Here is a 22,506-nt window from a genome sequence, read left to right on the forward strand (position 1 = left end):
ATAGCTTCTTCTATCACCTTTTTTTTTTATCTAGTTCAAAACCAAGACTGCTCTCTCCTCTTGCCCAGCTTGACTAAAGTGGCTCCATTCCAAACTGCTGAAGTCAAGAACACATGGCTAGCCTCCCCAGCAGGGTCCACCAAGGGCTCTCTTTCTAGAAGGAGCCGACTGGAGCATTCCCACCTTGCCTTAGCAGCCTGCTGATGAAGGGACAGAGATGTACGTGGTGCACTGCCTCTGACAGACTTTCTCCTGACGTGACTCTAGCCAGACTCCCTGAAGTCTCTTCTAAAGTTGGCCTTGATTAGGGAGCATCTTTGTTTGTCTTTGCTAGTCCAGTTTTGAAAAAAATCTCTGAGTGTCAAATCCCCTGGAAATGGAGTTACAGACAGTTGTGAGCTGTCATGTGGGTGCTGGGAATTAAACCCAGGACCTTGGAAGAGCATTGGGTGCTCTTAACCACTGAGCCATCTCTCCAACCTCGGCAAAAACCGTAAGAGGTAAGTTTAGTAAAAATCTGCTACCATGCCGGGCGGTGGTGGCGCACGCCTTTAATCCCAGCACTCGGGAGGCAGAGGCAGGCGGATCTCTGTGAGTTCGAGGCCAGCCTGGTCTACAGAGCTAGTTCCAGGACAGGCTCTAAAACTACAGAGAAACCCGGTCTTGAAAAACCAAAAAACAAAACAAAACAAAACTCTCTACTTGGACATTTGATCAAATTCCTTATACCCATATCTCCCTAGCTCACCACTGTGGTGTGCCTTAGCATGACTACCTTCATATACAAATTCACCAGAGAAGAACTTTCTATGTATCACAAAGTTAGGAACTCATGTTGAAAGGACTCTAGCCAGTCCAAGCATGGCAAACATAGCTCTGGCAGGCCTTACTTTTCTCCCTCATTCCCTCTGCCTTACTAGCCCCCAAGGTTGGCCACATCCTCCTCCTAAGGCTGACTACCAAGGTCAAGCTATCAAAGTATTGAAGTTCAGCAATCAAAAACTCCTTTTAGCTACCCTAATTAACATGTCTAATCAAATTAAAAACCTCATCCTAACATGGGGTTTCTGCTTGTACTTTTATAAAATACCATGTTCCTATGTGCCACATCTGTCTCCTTTTATCCAGAGGCAGTCGGTCCCTTGTCATCATGCCCATCTGTCCTTTGTGCTCCCTACTCCCTTGTTTCCTTCCCCTTCTCCCTTGCCCTCTATCTCCTGTCTTTGCCTCTAACCACTTGCCCTTTGTCACTCTGTGTTGAGAACTTGGTCTTGGGGTGTCTTGAGCCAATACTAATCCCTTTAACAACCCCTACTGATTATATGTAGCTAACTCTAGACACTAATTTCTTAATCTTGTCAACTACTGATCTGATTTCAATAAAACAAACATCCATTTTTTAATTCACTGAGCTTCATCCCCCTCCTCCTAACATTAATTCTGATACCTAATTAGCATTTCTTTAAAGCGATAATAGAAATAATAGTTAAATTATCAAGTATTAAACAGTAATGAAAAAAACTTACTGGTCTGACGTCACCACAGGAATTGGTAAATTGTCGGGCCAAGCCAAAATCAAGCATGAAACATTTCCTACATGTACTGGGAAAGCGTCCCATTGCGAAGTTTGACTAGAAAAAAAATAAAGATGGAAAATACATTTTCTTATAATAGTCCCACCTGCATTTTATGCTGCATGAATTCTTCTAGTCTATATAGCACATTGCAGATACAGTACTGTAAGTTTATAGTTTTTACTAAGCACTAATATATAGTATAATTTAGTGGCTGATTCTACCTCTCAAGGGAAAATTAAAGCTTTTCATAGTGGAGTGCTCTTATAAATACTTTTAGTGACTTGAGAAAGAGCTGTTAATGTCTCTACCACCAGGAACACTAAGCAAAAATAAATTTAAATGTTTGTACAGTTATATATAATAACAATCAAATTAAATTCAGAACTAGAATTCTTTGAAATTCTAGTTTAAGTTACTGCTTAAATGACAACCCAAGCTCCTAATTGAGGAAAGCTAGGGATGGGGTAAATACATATAACATAAAAGAATTTTTATTACTTCTCAACCTTTTAGTTAAGTATAATGGCTGGTCATGGTGGCGCACACCTTTAAATCCAGTATGAAAGGCAGAGGCAGGCTGATCTCTGTAAGTTCAAGGTCAGACTGGTCAGCAAGTTCCAAGTTAACACTGTCTTAATAAACAAATAAATAAAAGAATTTCCTATATGTATCATAAAGCTGAATCTCACTAAAATTAAAAATACAATCCAGGAAAAACATTCCAAAACAATCCTAATGAGAAAATGCTTTACATTTTTTCTCTTTAAAAAAGAGAAATCAGTGTAGCCAGATATGATGGCATAGACTTTTAATTCCAGCATTCAGGAAAAAGAGACAAGACAATCAGTTTAAGGCCACCCTGAACTACACAGCAAGATCTGTCTTGATATGTGAGACCCTGCCTTAAAACAAAACATAAAAGCCTCAAGCCTAAAACTGTGTAATGTGTTGTGTCAAGTGACTTGAAGTTTGGAAAGTTAGATATGCAAATAAAAGAACTGCAATGGTAAAGTTCAAGCTACTGTTCACTTTTTAAAAAGTATTATTTTACTTAGGGGCTTTCTGATGAAAGGGAAAGTCGGGTTTCTCCAATGATGACAGAGAAAGGCGCAGAACAACAATAGATTCTGCAGTTTCAGCTGACTCCACAGTGCCTACCTGTGAACCTTTATAAATTCACTCTCTCTGTGCAATAACTGAACTAAAACAAATCACTTAGTCACACTGCCTTATATAAATGTACTAAGAACGGAAAGCCAGTTTCCAGCTTCACAGTGGTCCTCACTCTGGAAGAACCCACTCTGAAGAAACTTAGTTGCCATTTTCATGTAAACTAATTTTAGAAATGATGTAATAACAGACGGCTATACTTTCAAATGCACCAATATCAATAAATATATAAATATGAGCTTAGAAATGGGTCATCTTTCCTTATGACAAATAAAATATCAGATAGAAAAGAAAGCACATTTCAATAATGGAAACAATGACTTCTATGAAAAACAAAACAGAACAAAAAAAGGAAAAATAAATTTTATTTCCAAAGTAGTTCTTAGGAGATTAAGGTCTTTCATAGTTGATTATTCTAGTGAATGCATTTGGTGACTTGAGAAAATGAACAACTGGTATCAAGAGACACACAATTCAAACTAATGATTTTTAAGTGGGGTTGAATAATTAGCAATGCTAAAGTATCTAAAAATTGGCAGACACAAACTTGTCTGTGAGGTGCTTGTGGGGACCAGAGCACAGCCTCAGGTGTTGGTCTTCAAGCAGGCTGGGGTTCGCTGGCAGCGAGCCCTAGAGATTCTTCTATCTCACCTGTCCAGCCCTGGGATTACAAGCGTGTACCACCATACCCATTTTTCTTTTAACATAGGCTCCAGGGACCAAACGCAACACTCAAGTCCTCAAGTACTTTACTGACTGAGTCATCTTTCAGCCCCATGCATAGAATTTTTTTTTTTTTTTTTTTTTTTTGGTTTTTCGAGACAGGGTTTCTCTGTGGTTTTGAAGCCTGTCCTGGAACTAGCTCTTGTAGACCAGGCTGGTCTCGAACTCACAGAGATCCGCCTGCCTCTGCCTCCCGAGTGCTGGGATTACAGGCGTGCGCCACCACCGCCCGGCCATGCATAGAATTTTTATTTAGCTGGTAAACAATATTTTATGGTATGAAAAAAAGCTAATGAAAATAAGAAGTTTTCAATTACCACTTTAAAAACGAAACTAAAATAAAATAAAGGGTAAAATATTTTTGTTCTTAAGGCATTACAGAAATATAGACATTTTTTGTATTTAATGACAACAAATACAAAAAACCCTACATTCATCAAACATTCTGTCTTTGACATTAGACGTACCAAACAATAGCCTTCTGTGCTTAGAACAGACAAGGCCCCTACCGGTTTGATGTCTCTGTGGAGGAATCCCACAGAATGGATGCTTTCAATAGACTCCAGAATCTGTTTCCCAAGCCGAAGAGTAGTGCTGATAGTGAATGTGCCCCGGGACTGGCTACGTCGAAGATCTGCCAGATTCCGACCCTATGGAATAGGATAATCACTTTAAAATACAGTCCTAATATTGTGATAAGACTTGAAACATCCACTATATTACCATACTATAAAATGCTGTGGCTGAAATAGTAAGGCTCTTGCCTAAGTTGTGATCTTCTAACTCAAAGAATTATATGTATGTATTCCTCTTTGTGTACATGACTGTGGGTGCCCTCAGAAACCAGAAGAGAACAACTGATCACCTAGAACTGGAGTTAAAGATGGCTGTGAGCTGCTCAACAGGGGTGCTGCAATCTCAACTCCAGCCCTCTGGAAAAGTAGCAAGAGCTCTTAGCCACTGAGTCAAGTCTCTTGAGTCCTAAGAATAAGCATGCTGTTAGTAATCATATATCTAAGTCATCATGTTTTGATTTACCCTTGCTATTCTAAAACATATAGATTTGACTTTTTCTTTCTTTCCTTTTCTTTTCCTTCCTTCCTTTTCTTTTTTCTCTGGGGGGGGGGGTCTCATGTACCCTAGGCTAACCTCAAACTCCCTTTGCAACCAAGGATGACAACAAACTGATCTTGCCTTCAACTACAATTTCTGAGATTACCAGTGTGCACCACCATGCCAAGTTTATGCAATGATGGGAAGTGAATCCAGAGCAAGAGCTTCATGCATGCTAGTCAAACCACCAAGCTACATCATCAGCCCCTTAGATGTGAGTATTTTAAAAAATATGAAATACAGATATCTCTTCTAGTTCCATTTATGTTACTATGATAAACCCCTTAACAGAAAGCAATGTAAGGGAAGAAATGATTTATATGGCTTACAATTTCAAGTTACAGTCCATCATTTTTGGGGAAAGTCAAGCAGTTAGTCACATTACATCTACAGTCAAGAGCAATATAAATACATTCTTGCTTGTTTGCTCTCAGCTAGCATTCTTTTCTTTTCCAGTGTTCAGAAGCAAAAGTCGGGATCTTCCTGTATCAACTAAAAATCAAGGCATTCCCCATTGCTGTACCTACCAGCTAACCAGATCTGGACAATTCCTTATTGAGTCCCCTTCCCAGGCAGTTCTAGGTTGTGTCGAATTAAAACCAACCAGCACAAATATCCATAGCGCCATTCCTCATTACTAGCCAACACCCTTCCCCACAAGTTACTTAGTTTTCCTACACCAGTTTTTTTAAAATAAAAAAACTAATAATAATTCATATAATTTTATGAAGACTAAATAAAATCCATATGAAGTTTCTGGAATGTTGTCTTGTACTCAACAAATCCTAAGGACTGTTATTATTAGGAAATCTTATAGGAAACAGAAGACCATAAGGGCCAACAAAAGTTTAAACAGCTAGGTGATGGTGGATACCTAGCATAAGTCACCTAAAACATGAACTATACATCCGGGGAGGTAGTTGGTACAGGGTATCTGAGCAACACAGAGTAAGTAGTGATGTAACTCTTATACAACTATTTCTGGCAAAATGCCATCTTTTTGTCTAATTTTTTTTCTATCAATATGACCTTTAGTTTAGAGACAAGCATCCTTGCCATTGCCTGTGCAACCTGTGTGCTACGCCCCTTGCCTGTCAGCATCGGCCTGCTTGTCAGTCTGTGTGCTAGTGAATAATGCATGTTATACATGCTTAAAACTTCTCAGATTCTTTCAACTTCCTAGCCTCCTTCCGAGCCTCCCTGTCATTGGCATCACAGCTCAGGCCTCACGAATGAGAAGCACCAAACATTCACCTATCAAAGCAGCCAGCCTGGTCCCCAAAGCCAGCTCCAGGGCAGCCAGGGTTGTTAAACAAACAAGTAAACGAACAAAACTACATCCTAGATAATACCAAGCTTTAATTTAAAGCAACCACTACTTTCATAAGAACAACTCAATTGGAATCAATTACCTTGATTAATGACATCAGAAATTACTTAAATGTCATAAAATGTAATTTTAATGTATCAACTGGTGTTTGGGGCATAATGCTTCATTTCTATAATTCTAGTAGTTTCTGTTATTGTTATTATTTCGAGACAAGCCTTATGTAGCCCACACTAGAATGGATCTTGTTATGTAGCAGAGGGCTAACTTTAAATTCTTTTGTTCTTTTTATTTATTTGTTTGAGACAGGGTCTATGTAGCCCTTGTCTGTCCTGGAACTTGCCATATTGACTTTGACCCTCCTGCTTCTACTTCTTGAGTTTGAGAACTGCAAGCGTACACCATCACACAAAGCTAATCTCAACATTAGGGAGAAAGAAGAAGTTAAGGCCAGCCTGTACTACTAAGTAGGCTCCATGACAGCTGGGACTACAGAATGAGATCCCAATTCATAACAACACACACACACACCAGGAAAGAACAACACACACACACACAAAAAGATCTAACAAAATCGAAAAAGAGAAATACAAGGCTGACACAAGAATAGCATGTAGGAGGTATAAGGGCGGATATTTTCACATAGTAAAACTCAAAAAAATTGTTGAGAGCTTATTTCTCCCAAGTAATTCTACAAAGTTAACAAGATCAAACTCCATGCTGTTTTCTGAGTGACAAAAGTGCGTAAGGCCAGGAATGGCAACACACACCTGTAGCTCTGGTACCCCAAAGACACAGATAATTGCCAAAATTGAGGCTAATCTAGGCTACAGAGGGACTTCTAGGCCACATAGGACTACATAGAAAGATCCTGTCACTCACACAAAATTAAAAAAAGAAATAAAGAGAAAGACAGAGAGGCAGACAGAGATGGATGTTGGGGAGGAAGAGGATGAGATCTAAAGTAGGGGAAAGGGAAAGAGATTGGGTAGCATACCTAAATGGAGAAAGACAGTGAACTCCTGGGCATAGCAGCTAATAATGATAATAAGTCCAAATGTGCTTGCTCAAACCTGTGATCTCAGCACTTGAGAGGTGAAAATTAGGATACCAAGGCAATTCTAAGGTATATACTAAGTGCAAGACCAGCCTAGGCTACATGAAATCCTATCTTAAAAACCAAAACCCAGCTGGGCGGTGGTGGCGCAAGCCTTTAATCCCAGCACCCGGGAGGCAGAGGCAGGCGGATCTCTGTGAGTTTGAGACCAGCCTGGTCTGCAAGAGATAGTTCCAGGACAGGCTCCAAAACCACAGAGAAACCCTGTCTCGAAAAACCAAAAAAAAAAAAAAAAAAAAAAAAAAAAAAACAAACCAAAACCCACACCAAAAAAAAAACCAAAATAAATACAAAAACAGAAAAAGTAACTATCACATCATTGCCAATTTATTTTCATAGATAAGATGCCTTCTCAAACATAATTCTCTCCCATTCTAAACATACTAGATTATTTTCATGTCAATTCCCATGCTATCATTTTCATTTATATATTAAAAAGTACATATGACCAAAGAAATAAAAATATAGACAGAAGTAATCAGAATGTCTACTATTATAAATTTGACATAGAAAAATCAATATGAACCACAATGTACTCTCTCTCTTAAAATTGGATTTTTTGTTTGTTTGTTTGTTTTCAAGACAGGGTTTCTCTGTGTAGCCCTAGATGTTCTGGAACTCACGTTGTAGACCAGGTTGGTCTTGAACTCAAAGATGAACCTGTCTCCCAAGTGCTGGAATTAGATGTGTGAACCACCACACCCTACTAAAATTGGATTTTTAAAAAAGACTGATTTATTTCTATGTACACAACATTCTGTCTCCATGTATGCCCACATGCCAGAGGAGGGCGCCAGATCTCATTACACATGAGCCACCATGTGGTTGCTGGGAATTGAACTCAGGACCTCTGGAGGAGCAGCCAGTGCTCTTAACCTCTGAGCCATCTCTCAGACCTAAAATTGGATTTTTTAAATCCATTTTCTTAAAAAAAAAAAAATGGGAGACAATGGCCTATCCTATTGCAATAGGTGCACATGACAGCTGAATTGTCTCTAAAGAGTACTTCCCATTAAAAGGAACCAGGGCTGATTGGAGGAACAGCAGAAGCATGAAATAGAGAGAATGAACACAATATACAATATTGGATCAGAAAATAAGGATGCTTTAAAAATAATACCTAATCTGGTCAAAGTGCAGCCCACAGAAAGTCCCACTAGCTAAGGCTCGAATTTACTGAACATTCAAAGCTGCAGGTTTGGCTTGATGGCACACTCAGACAATCCTTGATTGAAAGGCTCAGGCAGAAAGTTTGGAAACAGCCTGGGATGCATGGTGAGTAACACCCTTGTCTCAAACAAAAATAAACGTTGCAATGTCAGTTCCAAGAGTGTGTAATTGTATTGAGGAGGGAAGGAAAGGGAGAGACTAAGCGAGCACAAAGGAAAACAGGCGTTCCTGTCTCCTACAGGAGAGTACTAGTGAGCCCACAGTTCTGAAGACGGATTAAAGGAAAGGAGTCTAATATTAACTCTGACTTCCTTATGTAAAAGGTGTACTTCAGGGTAACCCAATATTGCTTGAAATACTTTTATTTTATCTCAGTGGAGAAGAAATGATGCAATTAGAATAGTGTATTTGTAAATCTCGCTATGATCACAAGCAATGTGTACTAACGAACTGAAAAAAAGGAAAATAAGATACACTGCGAAAAATCACTTAAAACTTCAAAACAGGTGGACTAGGCTGCAGGGAGGTCAGACATTGGCCCTCCGAACACAGCTGGGAGTATGTGTATGACACCTCTCAAATACCCTTGCCAAGGAAGTGGAAATTAGAATCTAACCATCAGTTTATAAGAAATGGGTGGGGAGTGGAGCGGCATGTTAAATATCAACAAAGAGAAACAATCAGCAAAATCCAGAATAAGAGAATTTTTACTTAAAACAACAAAGAAGGAAATCTTCAAGTAAATAAGATAGACGAACCTGCAGGTCAAAAGAGGGCTTAAGAAATAAACAATGTATGGACACTATTTATAACCAGATTCAAGTAAGCCAAATGAAAAATAAATAATAGGAGAATTAAGAAAATCTGAAATCAGCCAAGCATGATGGCATATGCCTTTAAGCCCAGCACTTGAGAGGCAGATGCAGATGGATCTCTGTTAATTCCAGCAAAACCAGGGTTACATAGGAAGACCCCGCCCCAAAAAAGAAAGAAAGAAAGAAAGAAAGAAAGAAAGAAAGAAAGAAAGAAAGAAGAGGCCGGGCGGTGGTGGCGCACGCCTTTAATCCCAGCACTCGGGAGGCAGAGGCAGGCGGATCTCTGTGAGTTCGAGGCCAGCCTGGTCTACAAGAGCTAGTTCCAGGACAGGAACCAAAAGCTACGGAGAAACCCTGTCTCGAAAAATCAAAAGTCAGTGTTTCGGTTTCTCAGGAAATTCGGGATCAACTTACCCCTGGACCCAGCAATACCACTCCTGGGAATATACCCAAGAGATGCTCTATCATATGACAAAAGCATTTGTTCAACTATGTTCATAGCAGTATTATTTGTAATAGCCAGAACCTGGAAACAACCTAGATGCCCTTCATTGGAAGAATGGATGAAGAAAGTATGGAATATATACACGCTAGAGTACTACGCTGCGGTAAAAAACAATGACTTCTCGAATTTTGCATGCAAATGGATGGAAATAGAAAACACTATCCTGAGTGAGGTGTCCCAGACCCAAAAAGATGAACATGGGATGTACTCGCTCATAATTGGTTTCTAGCTATAAATAAGGGCCACGGAGTCTACAATAGGTGAACCTAAAGAAGCTAAGTAAGAAGGTGAACCCAAGGAAAAACATATAGTTATCCTCTTGGCTAAGGGAAGTAGACCAAATTGCTGGGGAGAAAATTGGGATCTTGGGGGTGGGGTGGGATGGGGGTAAGGGGAGATGGGGAGAGAAAAGGTAGAAGGGAAGGAGGGGGGACTTGGGGAAACAGGAGAATTGGGATAAAGGAAATGTGGATAGGGGAGCATGGAACCACAATTCTTAGTTAAGGGAGCCACTTTAGGGTGGGCAAGAGACTTGACCCTAGAGGGGCTCCCAAGTGCCCAACATGAGGTTCCCAGTTAGTTCCTTGGGCAGCTGAGGATTGGGAACCTGAAATGACCCTATCCTAGAGCAGTACTGACGAATATCTTGCATATCATCATAGAACCTTCATCTGGTGATGGATAGAGATAGAGACAGAGACCCACACAGGAGCACTGGACTGAGCTCCCAAGGTCCCAAGGAGGAGCAGAAGGAGGGAGAACATGAGCAAAGAAGTCGGGACCACGAGGGGTGCACCCACCCACTGAGACAGTGGAGCTGATCTACTGGGAGCTCACCAAGGCCAGCTGGACTGTGACCGAAAAAGCATGGGATAAAACCGGACTCTCTGAACATGGCGAACAATGAGGGCTGATGAGACGCCAAGGACAATGGCACGGGGTTTTGATCCTACTTAATGTGCTGGCTTTGTGGGAGTTTAGCCAGTTTGGATGTTCACCTTCCTAGATATGGATGGAGGGGGGAGGACCTAGGACTTACCACAGGGCAGGGAACCCGGACTGCTCTGTGGACTGGAGAGGGAGGGGCAGAGGAATGGGGGGAGGGGAAGAAGGGTGGGAGGAGGGGGAGGGAAATGGGAGGCTGGGAGGAGGTGGAAACTTGTTTTTTGTTTATGTTTTTTTAAAAAAAATTAAAAAAAAACTGAGAAAAAAATGTAAAAAAAAAGAAAGAAAGAAGAAAAGAAAGAAAAAAACGAAAAGAAAATCTGAAAATGAATGTTTGATGTCACTTTTTTTCCTCAGGCAAAACTATATACTTCATGTTGTGGTCGATCTGAGAGAAAACAGGGAGCACATTAATGAACTGAAAAATATAAAAGTAATCACTTCAATAAATTATGTAACTTGAGATGGTGGATCATGTAAATCTGAAAGACTTTAGGGCAAAGGCACTTGCTGCCTAGTCTGACACCTAAGTTCAAACCTGGGGACTCACACAGTAGGACAGACCCACACACATATACGCACACACCATGGCACACACCTCTAACCCATAATTTATTAATTTTAAAGACTAAGTCTACCATGGTAGCACACTGTTATAATCTTTTTTTGTTTTTTTGTTTTTGTTTTTCGAGACAGGGTTTCTCTGTAGCTTTGGAGCCTGTCCTGGAACTAGCTCTTGTAGACCAGGCTGGCCTCGAACTCACAGAGATTTGCCTGCCTCTGCCTCCTGAGTGCTGGGATTAAAGGTATGTGCCACTGCCCAGCCACAGCTATAATTCTAAAAACCGGGGGGGGGGGGGTAAGATAGGGGGATCCTGAGGTTAAGGCCAGGCTTAGCTACATCATGATCATCTTGTGGTACTCAGTGAGACCACACTTTAAAAAGACAAATGACAACAGCTACAGTTTACAGAAAGGGTGACATCTTTAGGTCAAAGTCAAATATTGAAGGATACTTGAGAAAAAAAAAGCCTTCTGAAAAGAAGAAAACATTTAGGTCAATAACATACAAGGAAATAAAGAAACCAAATGTCCAAAATAAAGTCTGCTAAAGATGAAACTGTTGAGAAGTGAAAATTAGGCAGTGAACCATGATTTTCAGCTTCAAGGTGACTGTACTGTGGTGTTCATCCAGGAAGTAGATGGTGTCCTGACTCTCCCTTCTGTAACAGTTACTCCTGTATTTTATCAAATGCTACCTGATCAGCCCAACTCTACTCCCATCTAGAAGAGAAGGAACAGTATGCTGACAGAAAGGGAAGAGGACAAGCATTCATCTTTTACTCCAACTAATGATTACAATCTAAACGTAGTGGCTGGTACTTGAGAGCACGAGCAGAGATTTGAAATGCTTGAGGTAGCAAACATGTAAAAAGAAAGGCAAGGATCACATTATGTTATACAATCTATTGTAAGGTTAAACGCTATGGGAAAAAATGATAACCAACAAAGGTACAGAAAAACTAAAATAGATGAACATTTCATTTTTTGGAAAATCTATACCAAGTCTAAATAAATCTCCATGTACACAGTGTATAGCCATTGAACATAATAACAAGAATGCTGTCATTTTTATGCAGATTCACTGTAATTGGGTATTTTGATCAAAACTAAAAGATTTTTGTTTTTAAGACAAGGTTTTTCTGTGTAACAGTCTTTTCTGAAACTCCCTCTGTAGACCAGGCTGGCCTCAAACTCAGAGATCTGTCTGCCTCTGCCTCCTGAGTGCTGGGTTAAAGGTGTGCACCACCACTGCCTGGCTAAAACTAAAAGATTTTAAGACACACTTTTCAAAGTAACATACCTGCAATTGCATGACCACATAGTTGAAACGATCATTTCTCCCACAGCCAATAAATCTACAAACATGGTCTTTCCCTGGATGAAAAGAGAAAGAAAACAGTGGGAAAAGATGTACTATGGTTTCTCTTTTAAAAAGTTAACAAACTGGATTTCTGTATAGTACTTTATGACAATATAAACTATACAAAATGCATCTTGAGACCATAAGGAACAGAACATTTATATTTTTTATTTTTATCCACCCATTGCTAGGTCCTGCTCTACTCCTGCGTACTCAAATAAATGCTAAATGAGTACAGAAATACACAAGAGAGTAACTAAAGGTGACTTAGAAGAAAATATTTAAAAAGTGACTTAAGATTAACCTGAGAAGATCCAGTAAGAACTATGTTATACATACAAACACGGAACTGTACACATATTCTGACATATACTATTTATATTACTGCAGCAAGTTACATGATTGTTCTTGGTCTCACTGATTTGGATCAGCCTTGTGCTTTTCAACACAATTTTAACACATGAAATTCAAGACTAGCTGGGATATACAGAAGGAATGAGAAAAACAGAAATCTGAGACTATGTCCTGATTCCTAAAACTATTACTACTGTCCCCCTGCCCCCCCCCCGCCAAAAAAAAAACAACCAAGCTCAGGAAATTACAGAAAAGACATTTGGCTTAACACAGAAAATAAGAGGGGAGGGCAGACAAGAGATGGTGCTGGAGAGGCAGGCAGGGACGAGATCAAGAATTGTGTGCTCCACGGTGAAGAATCTGAACCATATGTTTAGGTCAGTGGTTTCCACCTGTGGCTATCACCACAACCACCTGAAAACTTACAAGATTACTAAAATGCCACAATCTTTAAGAGAAAGATACAACTTTGAAAAATTCTATAAATGAGCTGGAGATTGAGATGTCAGAGGCAAGAAAGTTTAAGGCCACCCTTCACTATATGAATTCAAGGCCAATCTGGGCTAAATGGTGAGACTATCTCAGAAGACAAAAATTAAAAAGCCCCGTGAAAGAAAGAAGAAACTTTAAAATCTACAACCTAAAATATAAATCAGCATGACCAAAATTAAGAGTTCTTCAAAAAAGAAAATACAGAACGCCCTGGCAGGAAGAAAATGACAAATTCCATGGAGAAGCTGACCCGTGAGCTCGAAGCCCTCAGTGAGAAGAGTGCTTGCTGTGCAGGCAGGAGGAGGCAGAGACAGGACGACTGCTCACACTTCCTGGTGGGATTCTGCTGGATTCTGCACAGTGAGCATGGTAGGCATGCACACACACATGCGTGCACTTACACACACAGACACAAAGCAAAGGCTGCCGTGGAAACAATTAGGCACTCATTAGGGATTGGAAAGGACAGAAACTTTTACAGAGGGTAAATGAAGAATGGAGACAATGAAGGTAGACAATCTTTGAAGCTAGCTCGTAAAAATAAAACAGCAGGGACACATAGGATGCTAGAAATTGGACTGAAGAAAAAGATTGAAACAAGTTTCCAAAGTAATTTGTCCACGTAAAATAAAAATGCAGTCAGGCCCCACTTTGGCTAAAAATTTAACGTCTTTGTTTGGTTTGGGGAAACAAGGTTTTGTTGGGCCAGGATGGCCTTAAAATCTTCATTCTCCTGCCTCAGATTCTTGAGTGTTGGGATTACAGGCCCGTAATTTTTTTGTTTGCTTGTTTTCAATTTGAGTTATCAGTGAGGGTTACCACATTGACAATCAAATAACAACCACTTCCTCACCTCAGTCACAGAAAAAGTACAAGGCTTTAGTTAATCAGTTTGTTGTCAATACCTCAAAGACCCCACTTCCACAGCTGGAAATACACCAAAGTGAGCATGGAACTTGCTAGTATGCATGAAGCTCGTGATTATATCCCTAACACCGTAAAAGAACAAAATTAACAAGAAAAAGACTCGTTGCCTATCACATTTTAAAGACAAGCTATCAATCCTGCCTCAGTCTCCAAACTGTGGGACTGCAGGTATGGACTACTGTGCCCAGCTTCTTGTAACATTTACATCACATCAAAGACATTTCAATCATATATAAACAAAAGATATTACTAGAATGCGCCTCTAAAATATCTGTATTATACTAGAACACTTTGTCCTTGCTATCAATATCACCTGGCCAGGCTGACCTCGAACTCATAGAGATCCATCTGCCTCTGCCTTCTGAGTGCTGGGATTCAACAGCATGCACCACCTCTGCCCAGGTTCACCCAATATTTTTTGTTTGTGTGTTTGTTTAGCAGTACTGGGGACTGAATCAACTAATACATGTTAGTCAAGTACTTTAGCACTAAGATAAATCCTCTCCAGCCTTTTATTTCACTTTCCAGGGCTGGAGAGATGGCTCAGAGGTTAAGAGCACTTTCCAACTTGAGGTAGTCTCAATGAGTTGCCTAAACTAGCCCTGAACTTCTGCCGCCAGAATGCCAGAGTTATAGGCTTGCATCACCACTCAGCCTGAATTACCTGGCTTTAAAAAAGAAAAGCAAACACAGGTTTGAATAAAATGTTGATTCTTTACTGAGCAATCAAAACATGGCCAGTGGAAAATTTTCCAGGATTTGTCAATACATTTTTATCACTGTAGGTGATAAGTGAATGAGCTCATTTCTCATACTCTAGAGCAGTGTACTGTCTCTCTTTTATACTTACACAATTAATCAAACTATTTAATTAAGCTAACACAATAAAAATGTATGGGTTTGGAGCAACTTTGACTTAATGACAACAGTAATTCTTCACCACCACTAGAGCAACTGCTCCGATGGCGTCTGTGTACCCAGTAAATGCTGGGACTAGCTGAGGACTACAGGGAACACACACTGTCCTGGTACCTTATGCAATGCCTAATAAACAATGAGACAGTATTTGCCAGTGAACAAATTAAGAGAAATAATAGTTAGTAAAATAAACAGAATATGCAAGCATTATTCTGTTTTATGCATTTTCATGCATCGATTCTCAAAATAATTAAGTATCAGCATTTCCTTTGTTTTTCAGATACAGAAGTAGAGAATTGGTGAGGTTACTTAGTTCAAAATTATACAGCTAGACAATGATGGCGCAATTTGATTCCAAAACTTTTATTCTCTTTAAAAAATATATATTTATTTATTTACTTATTTATTAGAGGGGTGTGTATGAGTATGCTAGAAACTCCTGTGGAAGTCAGAAGACAACTATGGTAGTCAGTTCTCTCTCAATCTTCCAGGCCTTTCTTTTTTTGTTTAAACAGAAAAAGGGGAAGTGATGGAGGTGGGTCTTGGATCTTATCTGTTGCTTTCATTGGTTCAAGGCCAGCCTGGTCTACAGAATGAGTTCCAGTCAGAGCTGTTACACAGAGAAACCCTGTGTGTGTGTGGGGGGGGGGAGGGTGGATAAGAAGAAAGAAAAAGAAAAAAAAACTTACTCAAGAAGCTCACATGTAAGTCAAATTAGTAGATTTTAAATTTATGATAGCCAGGCGGTGGTGGCACACACCTTTAATCGCAGCACTCAGGAGGCAGAGGCAGGCAGATCTCTTTGAGTTTGAGACCAGCCTGGTCTACAAGAGCTAGTTCCAGAACAGGCTCTAAAACTACAGGGAAACACTGTCTCGAAAACCAAAAATTAATTAATTAATTAATGAAAACATTTTAAGATAAGATTACACATGTAAAGAGTTCAATCAGCAGTCAATCAGCAGGGGCTGGGGAGACGGTGCTCTTCCAGAGGTCATGAGTTCCCAGCAACCACATGGTGACTGATATCTACAATGGAATCTGATGCCCCCTTCTGGTATAAAAGTTGTACAGGCAAGTCTGGAGAGATGGCTCAGTGGTTAAGAGCACTGACTGCTCCTCCAGAGAACCTGGTTTCAATTCCCAGCACTCACGTGGCAGCTCACAGCTGTCTGTAACTCCAGTTCCAGAGAATCTGACATCGTTATACCAATGCACATGAAATAAAATTAAAGTTTTTTTAAAAAAAAGGTTGTACATACAGAAAGAGCACTCAAGTACACAAAATAAATCTTTTTAAAAAAGTTTCAATTAGCCATAAAAAAGAAAGAAATGTGTCAGTTGCTGAAGAATGGAGCTTGCTTTACCTTTTTATTTAGTTCAGAACCTAAGCCCATGGAACGGTGTCACTCTTGCTAACACTGAATCTTCTTACCTCCGTTCTCCCTTACAGAAACAGACCCAGACATCTGTTTCTTACTTGATTCTAGTCCTGTCGAGTTGACAATCAGTATTAGCCACACACACATTAACCATGCTTCCACATGCACCCCACCACCACCATAAACACAGAAAAATAACGTATGGATAAAATAGAAGGTGGAAGGTGATTATTTCAGACGTCGAAAGGACTAACTAGAGGGGAGAGGGAGGACAGGAGTTTATGTTCCCAAAGTACCTTTTATACTTGAATGAAAATGCCATTACTTAATATCAATTTCTTAAAAGAATACACAACTGACAGGTAGATTATGGCAGAAGGCATGAAAATACATGAAAAGTGGCCTGAAAGTATCGACCGCTGTGATAGTTTATCTTCATTGTTAATTTTACCAAATTTAGAATTGCCCTCTATGAGGGCATTTCCAGAAGAGTGACAGACACAAAAAGACTGCTTTCTGTCTGGTGACACTATTCCATGCTGTGGTGTGTTGAGAGGCAGGTGGGCTGCTGTGAAACTCTGATCCACCACAGCCTCATGACACAATGGACGCCTTTAAGATCATGAGTCCAAGTAAATTTTTCCACCCTATGTTGATTGTTAGGTATAAGGTCAAAGAGAAAGAAAAGTAATTAAAATACATGCCAGTGTACGATGATATAAACTACGGGAGGTCCTCCATTCCCATGGGTGGTAGCTCCAGACTCTCCCACAGACACCAAGGTTTGAGGACAAGCAAGTCTTATATAAAATAGAATTGTATCTGCATATAACTATAATTTACATTTATCTTCATTGATTTTTATATTACTTAATTCAATGTAAAGTTAGATATATGGTTGTGATGTTGTTTGGGGATTAAAACAATAAATATATACATATATATGTGTGTGTATATATATATATATACACGCTTAGTTCTGATCTTTTTCTTATAATCTTTTTCTTTTCCTCCCCCCCTCTTTTTTAAAGACAAGGTCTCATCACGCGATTCCAGAAGAGGTCCATCTGACTCTGCCTGAGTACTGGGATTAAAGATGTGCACACTTCGTTCTTTTTTATTCTTTTTTATAAAAGGTAGCCCAGGCTAGCCTTGAGCTAAAGAGCTGGAAGATGAGCTGGTTTACATAGTGCTGAGATCAAACTCAGCTCAGACTCTTGGTGAGCATTCTACCAACTAACTCAGTTATAGCTACAACTTCCAAGAATCTTTTCTGTTTGTTTGTTTTTGAGGTAGGGTCTTTCTTTGTAGTCCTGGCTATCCTGGAATTCACTGTGTAGAACAGACAGATCTCAAACTCACAGAGAACTGCCTGCCAGGCCTCCTGAATGCTAGGATTAAAGGTATGGGCCATTAGCCCTGCAACTTTCAAGAATGTTTAATCTCCAGTTGGTTGAATCCATACATGTAGAACTAATGGATAAGAAGGACAGATGATAATTTATTTTTGCCCTTATCTCAGTCACTTAATTCCTAAAACCTTTAGGATTTTCTAAGTGACTGAGGCTATCTTTTGTTTAATAAAGGCCCCTAAAGACTTCAGAATGGCCCCAGTCATTGTAAAAATGAATTTACCAAAATATTTAGAATACAACTTTCAGCCCCATTGCTAACTTCCAGAGAAGTAGGCTAAGGGACAGGGATTAAGCTCTATAAACTCTTGAAGAACACTTGAGGCCTTCTAGGATGCTGAACAAGTAGAGGTGTTGACCCTGTGTAAACTCAAAGAAGTCATGAGAGCTGTGCCCTCCATTACCTAGCCCTAGTCACCTCTTAACTTACTTTTGCGTTTTTAACAATGCCCTTCTAATAAACCTGTAATGTTAAGTGCTCCTCCAAGTTCTACAAGTCAGCCTAGCAAATTAGTTGAACTCAAAGAAGGGGTAATGAAAGCTCTAGTTTGTAGTCAGTCCATACAAAATATGACCTATTACTTGCAAAACTGTGTGCGCAGTAGAGCAACCTTGCAGAGCTTAGTCCTCAACTGTGGGAACTGACGCTATCTAACAAAACTGAGGGATCGTACGTACAGTTTGGATCTATTAGAGAATTATTTGGTATATAGGGAAAATCTCCACAAACATGCGGACTGAGTGCCTTACGCTAAAGGTTAGAGTATAGCCAGGTAATGATGGAACATGCCTTTAATACCAGCACTCGGGAGGCAGGGGCAGGTGGATCACTGTGAGTTCGAGGCCAGCCTGGCCTACAGAACGAGTACCAGGACAGACTTCAAAGTTACAGAGAAATCCTATCTTGAAAAAAAAATGTACACTCCATTTTTCCTCTTACAGCCTCATTATGCAATTCAGATCTGACTCACTGACAGATAATGGATACAGTAAAGAGTCATGCAGTATTGTCAAGCATAAAGCTACATGACCCAGACTGTGTTTTGGAAAGGCAATGGATGATGCCAATGGATGATGGGAGCCGAGGAAGTCAATTAACCAGTGATCTAAGGGTAAAGAGGTCTAAGTGAGTCACTGCAGTAAGATATCTTTTAAAAGTTTTCAAATTCAGACTGGAGAAACAGACTATAGTTAAGAGCTCAGTGATAAAGCACCTTGCCTGGCAAGTGCAAGATCTTAGGCTGGATCTACAAACAAACAAACCCTTGGGATAATCTTTTTGGACACTCTTTGAAAATGTGTCTTTAACTACACCTGCCTTTTGATTTGTTTAATGAAGAACTGAACTGATGTGGGATGTTCTTCTGTATATATGCTGCTTTTATTGGTTGATGAATAAAGCTGTTTTGGCCAATGGCTGAGCAGAGTAAAGCCAGCTGGAAAATAAATCCAAACAGATATAGAGAGAATAGGAAGAGTCAAAGAGATGCCATGTAGCTGCTGAAGGAGATAGACACCAGAACCTTCCTGGTAGGCCACAGCTTCATGGTGATACATAGATTAATAGAAATGGGTTAATTTAAGATGTAAGAACTAGTTAAAAATATGCCTAAGCCATTGGCCAAACAGTGATGTAATTGATATAGTTTGTGTGTGATTATTTGGGACTGGGCAGCCAGGAAACAAAAGAGCAGTCTCCACTTACACTGAACGGCCAATAGCTAGGCAGGAAAGGATAAGCAGGACTTCCAGGCAGAGATAGGAACTCTGGGAAGAATTGGAGGAATGGGAGATTTGCCAGATAGCCTTGGAGGGAGTCAGACTTACAATAATGAGAAGTAATGAGTCACATGGTTGAATGCAGATTAATATAAATGGGTCCAAATTTAAGTTTTATGAGCTAGTTGGGATACCCCTCTGTATCTTTATTCACCCTATGGTGAATAAAGAAAGTGCCTTGGCCTGTTGATAGGGCAGAATTTAGGTAGACACAGAAAACTAAACTGAATGCTGGGAGAAAGGAGGCAGAGTCAGAGAGCAGCCATGTAGCCACACTGGAGAGATGCCAGAACTTTAGCTGGTAAGCCACAGCCATATGGCGATACATAGATTAATGGAGATGGGTTAAATTAAGATATAAGTGTTAGCCAATAAGAAGCTAGAGCTAATGGGCCGAGCAGTGATTTAATTAATACAGTTTCTGTGTGGTTATTTTGGTTCTGGGCATCTGGGACAAACAAGCAGCCAATTACAACAGTTGGGAACAAGCCTAAGCTAAGACCAGACTTTTATAATTAATAAAATGTCTCTGTGTCATTATTGATAAACTGGCAATACCAAGAAAGACCCATAACAACAAATGAGCAAAACAGACAGGACTAGGGTAGGGCAGGGAGTAAACTAAGTCTGTCTGTACAAAGAAGGTGGATGGTTTAAAAAAACTAAGTTACCTAGACATGATGGCACATACCTTTAATCCTAGCACTCAGGAGGCAAAGGTAGGCAGATCTGAGAGTTTGAAGCCAGCCTGGTCTACAAAGAAAGTTCCAGGACAACCAGAGCTGTTGCACAGAGAAACTCTGTCTCGATAAACCAAAACCAAAACCAAAAAAAAAAAAAAAAAAAGAAAGAAAGAAAGAAAAAAGAAAAGAAAGTACTAGATTAATGTTAGAATATCAACATGACAGAAAGAAAAAAGGTATCCCAACTAAGACACAAATGTGAAGCTGTCAGGCTTTTATACCTTATAATTCCCACACTAAGATTTAAGCAAAGGACCAGCTGGTGGTGGCGCCTTCAATCCCAGCACTCAGGAGACAGAGGCAGGCGGATTGCTGTGAGTTCGAGGCCAGCCTGGTCTACTGAGCGAGTTCTAGGACCGACTCTAAAGCTAGAGAAACCCTGTCTCAAAAACAAACAAAGAAACAATCCTCCCCCAAAAAAAGATCTAGGCAAAGGGCCAACAAGATGGCTTAGTGGGAAAGGCACTGGCTGCATTAGACTGGAGATGGAAGTTTGATCTTGCAGACTCACATAAAAGTGAAATGAGAAAACCAACTCCACAGTGCCCATCACACATGTGAACGCACACACATGCATACTAAAGAGATTCTGTCTCCACAGCACCCATCACATGTCATGTGAACGCACGCACACACACATACACACACATACACACTAATTTGATATTGTTGGTTAATTTTATGTCAACTTGACAGAAGCTGGAGAAGAGGGAATCACAACTGAGAAAATATCTCAAACCCTGCCTTGTAGGCAAAACTGCAGGGCACTCACTGCTCTGATGACTGATGTGGGAAGGCCTAGGTCACAATGGGTGGTGCCATCCCTGGGCAGGTGGCCCTGAGTGCTACAACAGGCAGGCTAAGTAGACTGTGGGGAGCAAGCCACTAAGAAGCTCCCCTCCATGGCCTCTGTGTGAGCTCCTCTTGCCCTGACTTCCCTAAATGATGGGGTATGATCTGAAAGTTATAAAATGAAACAAACCCTTTCCTCCACAAAGTACTTTTGTTTAGGGTATTTACACAGCAACAGAAGCCCAAGACAAAAATTTTATATACATACATAGGTATATATATGTATGAATAACATATATATAATTTAAAAACAAAACTAACAATGATAAATTATAGATTAACAAAAATAATGAAAAAAATTGTGATACAATCTCTATTAAAATCCTTCCTGCCTTCTTTGCAGAAATGAGCAAGCTGATTTCTAAAGTCACATAAAATCACAAGGGATACAAATGGTCAAAATAATATTGAAAAATAAAAAGTTGAAGTACTCACACTTCTTCACTTCAGATTTTACTAAACAACATAATTAACTTGAATCAAGACAGTATAGTACCAGCATAAGGATAAATGTAGAGATGAATGAAATAAAATCCAAACTTGGAAAACTGCCAACCCTCCCCCCACTACAAACATTTCAGGCTACGGCCATTGCTCTTGACTATTCTTACTCGACAGTAAGACCCTACTGCTGAAGACACCACATACCTGAATATGAACGTGGACAAATCAAGCTGGTACCTACTTTCTTTCTACTGGCTAGCTTTCATAGTGCTGGAAGATTCTATGCACACTACTAGGGGAGAAAAGTCATCATCAGTCTTGCCCAGCTGTGAACCCTGAGAGCTACCATACTGTCTGGCCCCCCAAAGTATGCCCCATGGCTGCAATAGTAGCAGGAATGCTGGAGGAGTGAGTAACCAGCCACTTTTTGACTGGACTTAAAATCTGTTACATAAGAGAGACCCTATGCCCGGTACCATCAACAGTCTAAAAATCTGTCACTGGCTAGGTTATAGGCCCTAGGTGAGAACCTATTACTATTATATAGCTAAATGGACACTATATTAAATTAATTTCTAATGCCTTATCATTATACCCAGATTAGTACAACTCTTAAGCCTCATGAGAAAAGCTTTTTTTTTTGGCAGATGAATATTAATACAGAGACCAACAGGCGGTTGTGGCGCATGCCTTTAACCCCAGCACTCGGGAGGCAGAGGCAGGCAGATCTCTGTGAGTTTGAGGCCAGCCTGGTCTATAAGAGCTAGTTCCAGGACAGGCTCCAAAGCTACAGAGAAACCCTGTCTCAAAAAACCAA

At 40.0% G+C, this 22,506-nt stretch overlaps 1 protein-coding gene across 1 annotated transcript in view; it reads right to left on the reverse strand.

The window, feature by feature from the left end:
* The window catches only part of Ttbk2 (tau tubulin kinase 2), a 125,403-nt gene that overhangs the window by 45,718 nt on the left and 57,179 nt on the right, over positions 1-22,506 (reverse strand). Inside the window, exons 4-6 of the mRNA XM_041678783.1 lie at positions 12,327-12,400; positions 3,980-4,120; positions 1,527-1,631 (exon numbers count right to left, since the gene is read on the reverse strand). Coding sequence (XP_041534717.1) covers positions 1,527-1,631; positions 3,980-4,120; positions 12,327-12,400 — 320 coding nt within the window. The remainder of the gene's footprint in view (positions 1-1,526; positions 1,632-3,979; positions 4,121-12,326; positions 12,401-22,506) is intronic.

Source organism: Microtus oregoni, unplaced genomic scaffold, assembly GCF_018167655.1.
Source record: "Microtus oregoni isolate MIOR12 unplaced genomic scaffold, Mior012 000031F_ref0000149, whole genome shotgun sequence".
Lineage (NCBI taxonomy): Eukaryota > Metazoa > Chordata > Mammalia > Rodentia > Cricetidae > Microtus > Microtus oregoni.